This window comes from Lepeophtheirus salmonis, chromosome 6 (assembly GCF_016086655.4).
Source record: "Lepeophtheirus salmonis chromosome 6, UVic_Lsal_1.4, whole genome shotgun sequence".
NCBI classification, from domain to species: Eukaryota; Metazoa; Arthropoda; class Copepoda; order Siphonostomatoida; family Caligidae; genus Lepeophtheirus; species Lepeophtheirus salmonis.
Window position 1 is genome coordinate 26,005,428 of NC_052136.2, and position 9,102 is coordinate 26,014,529.

General features: G+C 29.0%; 1 protein-coding gene across 6 annotated transcripts; it reads right to left on the reverse strand.

The window, feature by feature from the left end:
- Positions 1-3,857: 3,857 nt before the first annotated feature.
- On the reverse strand, positions 3,858-7,557 carry LOC121119491 (paladin). Of its 6 annotated transcripts, none has more exons than XM_040714162.2 (6): positions 7,285-7,557; positions 6,563-6,678; positions 6,328-6,503; positions 6,049-6,265; positions 5,846-5,863; positions 3,858-4,998 (listed from the first exon to the last, which is right to left on the reverse strand). In XM_040714162.2, the coding sequence occupies exons 2-6, from the start codon at positions 6,665-6,667 to the stop codon at positions 4,012-4,014; spliced, it is 1,503 nt and encodes a 500-aa protein (XP_040570096.1). In that variant the 5' UTR covers positions 6,668-6,678; positions 7,285-7,557; the 3' UTR covers positions 3,858-4,011. The 6 variants fall into 6 exon arrangements, with proteins under 6 accessions (XP_040570096.1, XP_040570097.1, XP_071745861.1 ...); XM_040714163.2 differs by having other exon boundaries at positions 7,195-7,346; XM_071889760.1 differs by lacking the exon at positions 7,285-7,557 and adding an exon at positions 6,769-6,928.
- Between the last annotated feature and the right edge of the window lie 1,545 nt (positions 7,558-9,102).

Sequence of the window (9,102 nt, forward strand, 5' to 3'; positions counted from 1 at the left end):
CGTTTTCTAAAGCTATTATCATTAGTCTTCTTGAATAATTCAGGAAAATAGCATCCAAGTATAAAGTTTAACCACAAGTGTGTGTGTATGTGCTCATGAAAAACATAGAGTAACAATGATATTTTTTTGGAAATTTCTTCTATATCAATAAAGCAAATTTATATGATTAAAACAAAGTTTGTCTGAATGAATGAAGGAGAGTAACTTACTTGATACAGAATAGGGCTTGTGCGTATTTCCTCTATATCATAGTTGCTGATTGTAGCTTATATAACTAAACGTAATGACAGATAACCTGCTTTCCTCCAAAACATTATTCAAATTGTCAGGGTTACCATCTTGATTTTCGGTTTCTTTTTTTATACATGCCCAAAATGTTTACGATTTACAACGCTTTTCTTAAAGTGGGTTCACTGAGTTGCTTATGTATGCATTTCGAGCGAGATTTTGTATTAAATAAAGTCTAATATTAATTTACAAAAAAAAAAAAAAAAGGAAAAGATGTCCGCAATAAATTCCGTGAAACTACCTTTGGATAACAATCCCACATTAAAAATGACTTTATGGGCAGACAAATGGACAAAATTTGCAAAAAAATAATTATGACAGTTTAAGAAAATAAAATAAACATTTTTCAGGTTTCCAACAACAAGAAAACTTCCACCCTAAAAATACTTAGGATTTACAGCCATAAATATATTTTTTTCTATTTTCTTTATTTAAGGCTCTGAGCTTTAGTAACTCAGGCTCGTTATTAAAAATGAGACTTCCTCAGATAAACTTTACTTTATTACATAAGAAAATAATCAACAGTAATATTATTAACTATTGTCCACTTTTTATATTTAGGAGGGAAAAATTTACAAAAATAAGACATTAACGTATCAAACAATAAATCATTATTTCATTCCAGTAAAAAACTGCTGAGGGTGCAAAAAAAAAACCCTGATTAAAAAACCATTTCACAATCTGAGATATTATTGTATATATAGAGTACAAGTTAGAATCAATGGAGTGGCTGAAAATCTGAACAAAGTACGCGATATTTATCAGTAAAAGTAATGAAAATCCCTTATATTTTCGACATTAAAAAAAGAAAGCGAAAATCAAGATGGTGACCCTAAAAATTTGAAGAATGGTTTCGAGGAGAGCAGCTAAGATCTTCATTAAATCAGCTACAATCAGCTGTGACGAGGGAGAAAGGTAAGAAGAAAATAAACAAAGACATGGGCAAGAATTACTCCGATCTCGATCCTTAATTCTACTCTGAGTTCAACAAGGACTTACATTTATATTTCTGCAACAAATCCTGAAGGTCCGTCTTTATGAGCACACATGAATATTTAATTACGTTTTGAATATAATTTAATGTAGTAGCTAAGGAAGTTTACAAGTTTTACAGGTCTTAGGAAAATATCATTTATTTTCAGATTTCCAATTTTAAATAAAACAAAAAAAAACCTGATGAGCTAAAAAATACACGCAATTTTCATCCCTAATCAGAAGAATAAAAATTACCCTATTTAATCTATATCAATAAAACAAAGTTTATGTGCATGCTGGTTTGCTTGATTGTCTCAAAAGAACTCATTTTTAACTACGAGGATGTGTAGCTATTGATCATTGTGTTATATTAAAAAATAAAACAAAAAAGGACATATGTATAAAAGGATCACTGTTTATAGCACTCCCTCATACATATCATAAACATCTATATTAATAGAGCAAAGTTTGTCTGGCTGTATATATCCTTGGATTTTTGTTTGGATTCTGTACAAACATTTTTGAGTGTTTCTTGGGACGCCGTAGATAATTGATCTAAGAAATAATAATGCAATGGAGCATGTACGTCATATTAAAAAAGAAAAGAAAAAGGAGTATGCATGATTAGAGTTGTATAAAAATAGTATGTAAAAGTGAATAAAATCTTGTAGGCATAAAGTAAGCTCATGTTTTATACAACTCTATACTCAGGGGCGTCTGCAGGATTATATTTTGGGGAGAGCTTGAATTTTGGATTTTTTCTAAAAAAAAATTGAAAAATTACAATTTTTTTGAGAAAAAAAATTTAAAAATTTAACTTTTGTGAAAAAAAAATTAAAAATCTAACTTTTGTGAAAAAAATTTAAAAATTTAAATGAAAAAACTACATTTATTTGCAAAAAATTCGTTTCAAAATTATTATCCTCTTTAAAAAATTACCCTTAGTTGATCAAAAAAAGAAAGGAAAAAAGGTGCGTCTTCAATTTTAGAGTATCCTTCATTAATTCATATTTGGAACCTAATTAGTTCCTTTACTGAAATTTAATATATTTATAACAAGTTTAAGAAAAATATACACTTTTTTTCCTTCGAAAGCCACATCCCTCATCAGTAATTTTAATTACCAGCTATGAATGGAATCATATTCATATTATAATTTTATTTTGACTTTTTATTTATATTATGAACCAGCAGGCAAAATTTGTAGTGCTCATCAGAAATGTCAAATAAAGCATCTAATAAAATTTCAATTGGTCTTTTATTAGATACAAATATATAGTATTTAACTCTTCCTTTTAAGCTCTCCATCTTATTTTTGGCTTTCTCACACGAAATTACATCACGTACACAAAAATTCACATAGTATTTTGTTGTTTGTGGTTGAAATTTCTATTTAATTTACAATCAGAGTTCTGAATGTTGATTAGTCGAATTAGAATTATTTATCAGTAATGATTGAATTATAATTCCATAGTTAGGATAATTGGCTAACTACCAACAGATTTTGTACCTTTTGTTTCAGCTGGAAAAGTTCCGAGGTACTATAAAAGTAACCACGTACTCAAGATTCAACTTCTATACAACGGAGTATTACTCATTATTCATTAATATACTCAATTGTATTGTGCCATTGAATGATTAATTTTAATTAATTCATATAAATACTGACATTAAAATAAATTGATATAGTTTATTAAAATATAACGTAACTCTTAAAGAAATGATAAGTATTATTGTTTTAAAACAAAATTCACATGGAATTTTGTTTTTACGTTTTGGCCTAGAATCAAAAATAATATATTCATAATTCTCTTACAGCTGGAAGGGTTCAATGGCTTTATTTTGAAAGTGTTAGATACTACCTATGTACATTCAATAAACAATCAGGATTTTTTTAATATTCTTCAATGATAAGCCTAATAGTGTATTTTGGATTAAATTTTGTAATGTCTATGTTTTATTTATTATTTGCATGACAATTTTTATATCAATTTTTTTTAATCCCTTTAAATATGCACCAACTACGGATCCGTAGTCCTAAAAATATCCATTTATAGAATGTGGCTGAAAAGTGATATGATATTTAATCATAATACAGAGAGGCAGGGGTGGCTTATAGCTTGAGTGGTGCCCGAGGATTAAGATAAATTTGCGGGTCATTTTCTTTCTATTTTAATTTGAATTTAATTTCGACTTTTGTTCCTTTAGAAAAGAAATTTCAAATATTTTTTGTTTGTAAAATAAAATAAAGGGTCCTTTCTTGTGTTATTTGTAAAAAAAAAATTGGTAAATACTTTTTCAAATGACTTTGTTTTTAGAAAAGACATTCCTTCTTTTTTCTAATGAGCTTTTATAAAAAAAATAGACATTTATTTTTTTATTTAAAATAATCTACCCTATGTGGGTCCACCTTTCATAATGAAGCACGGATCCGGAACAATTAAGCTCTAAACTCCACAAGAAGTATTGGAAATTTAGTAAGGCTATGTGTGTATTTAGAGTATTGTTTATATCGACAGCGAGATTTTATTATGAGGATACTCAAAGTAGTATGTATGGTTCTTGCTAATACGATAATTAATAATGAATGGAAATAATAATATAGGTATTTATTTAAGGTAGGTAGAGATACAAAAATCATGCCTTAATAAAGTATAATTAATAATTAACCTGTTGATGATTCCGAAAAAAAAAGAATGTTTGTGTTTGTTTTGAATGATTTAATGATTGCAGTAAGGATGCGTCTTATTATTTTGCAACAGTCTCTTCGTACCAACTCACTTGACCAATGACATCATAAAAGTCTGGTGTAGATGCGAGGTTACCACATTTGGATTCAACATATGCAGAAAGTTTCTCTGGTAGGATTTCAATCATGGTTTTAGATGCAAGTTTGTGCATAGAATTGTTCTTATGCTTGCCACGAGGTAAATCGCTGAATTGATCCCAAGCGAGTTCATAAATCCTCTTGATCACTTTAGCCATATTTTTTTTGAAGTCAGCATGGGCAAGAAGTTCCTTGAGTTCAGTGAGTTTCTCATCTGGAATCTTTCTCTCCCATTCAAGATTTCCACGTCCTTCGGCAATCATGGCACTCAAGTCTTCGTGGCTAGCCATCCAATCTTTAAAAGTAACGGGATATTGTTTAGGTCCAACTTCACGTATATAGAGAGCAAATACAATTAGATAGAAATATCTCTGAATGTTGTTCATAATTTTGTTCTTCAAAAAGATTTGCCAATCATCAGAAGCTACATCGAAGGTCATCTTATCTTGAATGATAACCTCACGAATATTTTGAACACCGGTTCCCTTTGGTGGAGGAGCAGCGAGATCGATCAATTTATCGACTTGGGCCTTAGCAATCTTGGCATCAGGATATTTAGCAATTAATTCCTTGATAACTTCAAATTCACCCATCGTCAGGGCATTCTTTTCTTTGGGTGCATCAGAATCAATTCCGGGCAGACCCAACTTTTTCTTCTTGAGAGCCTCCAAAATATCATCAGGAACTATTCCCTTCATACAATTCAATTCCGTAGCGAGTTGAAACTCCTTCATGAGAGCAGCCATGACCATGGCAGTGGTAGTTCGGGAAATCCCAGCTTGGCAGTTGAAAACAATTGGAGTTGAAGCAGATGTATCTTTAAGTAGAGAAACAACTTGATCAAAACAATTCTCGTCAGGAGATGTGTCTTGGTTCAATGGGATTCGAAGAGCATCCACCTTTGATACCTTTGTAAGAAAATTTTAATTAGAAGAATTAGAAAATATGTTTCTGCATCATCGATTAACATGTTCTGTCCCAAAGTACATGAATAATGAGCAGTTGATTGAGGAGCAAAAAATTTAAAAAAATCTATTTTGTGTTTAATTCTTTTGTGTTCTACATGTACAAGTTTTTGAATGTACACTTGATGTATTTATTCATTTATATACTGTTTCTTTGTTGGAGAGTAAAGCAAGAATTGAAGGTTACACTCCGTTTCTCTCTTACTTATCTCTCGTAATAATAAATATGACTTTGAATTATAGGCATATTATTTTAATCAATTGTCCTTTATGAATTGTATTAAACATACGATTAATTATTATTGGTTATAAATCAAACAAGTTTCTACGATTGACTATTAATTTACGTTTTAAAAGAATTGGAATTCCCCAAATTCATGCAATTTTAATGATGTGTTCCAAGATGCATATAATTACTCTATTCTTGTACACAACATACATAATATATAATTAGATAATATGCCCTCTCTATAGTAGAAGGTTGAGAAATAATAATTATAAACTATTGTGTCCTATTTGAGGAAAGAGATTAAAATTTAAGAAGTTAGTCTTTAAAAAACATCATTTTATAGGCAAAAATCTGTTTAAAAGAAAACAAATTACAACCATTATTTAGTTTTCAGATTATATCTCTCTAAAAAAAATCATTTACACATGCTTTTTAAAATTTAAATTTAGAAATTAATCCAAATAAGGGGATTTTAAGGGATGAGATTGTATGCAGTTATAATGATTAGAATTTAAAAGAGTTGTAAATATAGTAAATCAACCTAAATTTATGAGATCTTACAATTCCGTTCTTGTCCATCTAAAGGGTAACAAAAAAGATATTTAGATTTTTGTTATAATATAGCCAAAAAAAGCAAAGTAAAATAAAACATCATAATTAATTATATATATATATAAGTGATATAATGAGCATTGGAAAAGCAAGAATGATGATTACAATGATAATTAATTAATGGAAAGTAATTAATATTGTTATTTCATTACCTCGTTCTTTAAATCAACAAAGATATTAGTCAAAGTTGAAACACTTTCTAGCTTAGTTTTGGATTCTTCATTCTTGACTGCTCTCTCATCTGGATGCTCCCCATATTGATCCTGGAAAAAAACAAACTCATCTCCTCTCTTCTTGATAATTTCAGCAAAAGTTTGCTCCATTTTTGAAACATTATCAGCCTCCTTAACTTCCAAGTGTTGATTTAAACTAAAAAATAACAAAAAAAACACAAAATAAAGTGATTTATTTATTGAATGTAAGTCCCTTACTTTTCAGGATCTCTAGCAGTATATGGCTTTCCATTGACATAAATGACGGGCTCTTGTCTAAGATTAACCCAGAAAATATGTTTTTCATCCCCGTATTTCTTTAGAATTGGCTCTAAGCATTTTTTGAACCCATCAACAGTAGGCTGTCCCGCTCCAAAGACTGGAAATCCAGGAAGCTATAAAATGGTATTTCATTTTAGCTATTTCATATGTATATTAGTGCTTTACAACTTACACGTCTGAAATTGGGGGCACCCTCTGTATGAGGGGCCTCAGGAACGAGCTTATCGATCCCTTCAAAGTGATCTGTCATCACCTTATAGGCCTCTGCGTTCTCCATTTTCTTCCCTCCTGAAAAATAATTAATTTATTTCCCAATAATTACACTTCCAAGGACAACGAATAGGAATTTGGGGTGTTTTTTTGTGACTTAAAAAAAACCTGGAACTTTGACAACGTGAGAAAATATTTTGACCGTAGGATGTTTAAGAATTATATCAAATATGTTTTTTGATTTATTTAAGAATGAAGGAATGAGTGTGAATATTCATTATTATATTTCATAATATCTTATTCTTCGATTAAAAATCAGGATCCTCCCTTATATTTAAATATAGGCTCATGCATACATATGCATAAAATAAAATAAAAATTACTTTCTTTTTTGCTATCCAAGAACTTTCCTTACATCTCTACTATTTTTAAGTCTTACAATGAAGAAAAATAACACATAATAGATTCAAAAATTAATCTTTGGTGAGTGGAATAAAACATTTAATATGCAATAAATAGTTAATAATACATACTAAATAAAACTCCTGGAGTGAACTTAATTATCCAAGGTCAACATAAAGTAAAATATCTTACCAACACACGTTTAGATGGATTTTTAGAGCATTAATATAAATTATAAAAATGTCAACAAGTGTTAGCTTATCACAATAAATTTTTATATACCTAATACCGATTCAAACAAAACTAGGGAAGTCTCCTAGGATCCCTTGTATTCAATCAAAACTAATTTTCGTATAAAGTAATTTAACTGATTCTTGTTTTTGAGTGCACTCACAAAAAGATTAAGATTAGGGTTTTTGTCCTTATAAAAAACCTAAAAGCGATAAGAGAGAGAGCTTTTGAGAGACCTGACCCTTTCTCATATATGTACCGACGTGTCAGGTTAAGATTATATGTACTATGTATTAAAAAAATACTCTACCGACCCGTAACCTTGCTATAATGTACATTGTACATATATATATATGCAGTAAGAAAAAATACAATTGGAATATCTCCAGGAAATTCTAGAACTAAATTAAATAATTGTAAAGAGAATTTATTTATCGTTACACTTAAGCATACAAAATGTGTCATAATGTATGTATGTACTGGAATTATTTTTGTACTCAGTTCTTTTTAACCAACTGCTTTTCAAATTTCATATAATATGTACAAATTCTTATTTATTTAGTATCTAGAACTATGATTTAGTTATAATTTCCAACTTTTGTCTTTTTAGTACCAGTATGAAAACAATTTATAGTTATGTTTATGAAAGGTCTTTCAGGCTTTAGCTTGTTTAAAAATAAGAATACTCCTCTAAAGTAAAGTTTTACTCGATAATTTCTTGAAAAAATAATGAGTACCTACATTTTATTATGTATGTAATCTTGACAACAGGGGATCAACATAGGTAATGTCCACAGGATTCAGGAGGAAAATTCATAGGTATTATTAATTGATATTGTATTAATCTCATGCTGTATATTATAAAGTACTTTCTTTCTATTAAACAGTTATTTCGAATGACAGTCTCTTTATCTTTCTATTTCTCTCTCTCCTCCAATCCCGGAGAAAGTTTTTAAAGCGAAAAAAATGAAACAAAAACTACATCATTATACAATGAAATAATGATCATGTGAACTCATTATCTGTAGATTGCATAAAAATACTCACTAAAAAAAGAAGATTTCATTTTTATACATAATATTTGAAAATTCTGATGCAGATAACGTCTTATAAATACTTTTTTTAAATCATACAAATTAATTATTTGGGAAAATTTATTTTTCATTATTGTATTTCTATAAAAGAAATAAAATCAGTTTAAAATAAAAAAATAATAAACATACCACGTATAGCACTGTTAAAAAATAAGAATGAAAAATATTCTACAATCCAAATTAACTAATTAATTAGCAAATGTGTTAATGAGTCTGAGTTTAGTTTCGAGTCTTTATGTTGAAGTCTCGAGTCTTTATGTTGAAGTCTCGAGTCTTTATGTTGAAATCTCGAGTCTTTATGTTGAAGTCTGATTCTGTAGAGAAATCCTCGAATCGAGTTTTATACCATACCTTTGGTACGTGTAGTAGAATTTAAGTAAAATATCAACCAATAAGTATAACCATGTCTGATATTGCTTTTTATGAGTGAATCAATCTCTATTAATATCGTTTCAAATTACATCCTCAGAACTAAAAAAATATTGAATATTTCATTACATACGCAAGGGACATCCAATATCTTATTTGTTAGTGTTTTAACTAATATAAAATACATTTAATGAAAAAAAACCCTCTCAATCAGCAATGCTGTAATCCAGGATTTGTTATTCGGAGTAGATTTCAGTGACTATGCATGATTCACCACTAAAAGTGTTGATAAATACTACTACTTAAAAAAATACTGCTCATTACATCACTGAATGGTGACTATTGATTTAAAAAAATATTTTTTGGGAAAATATTTATTTACCCCATTATTGAACATGATTACCAA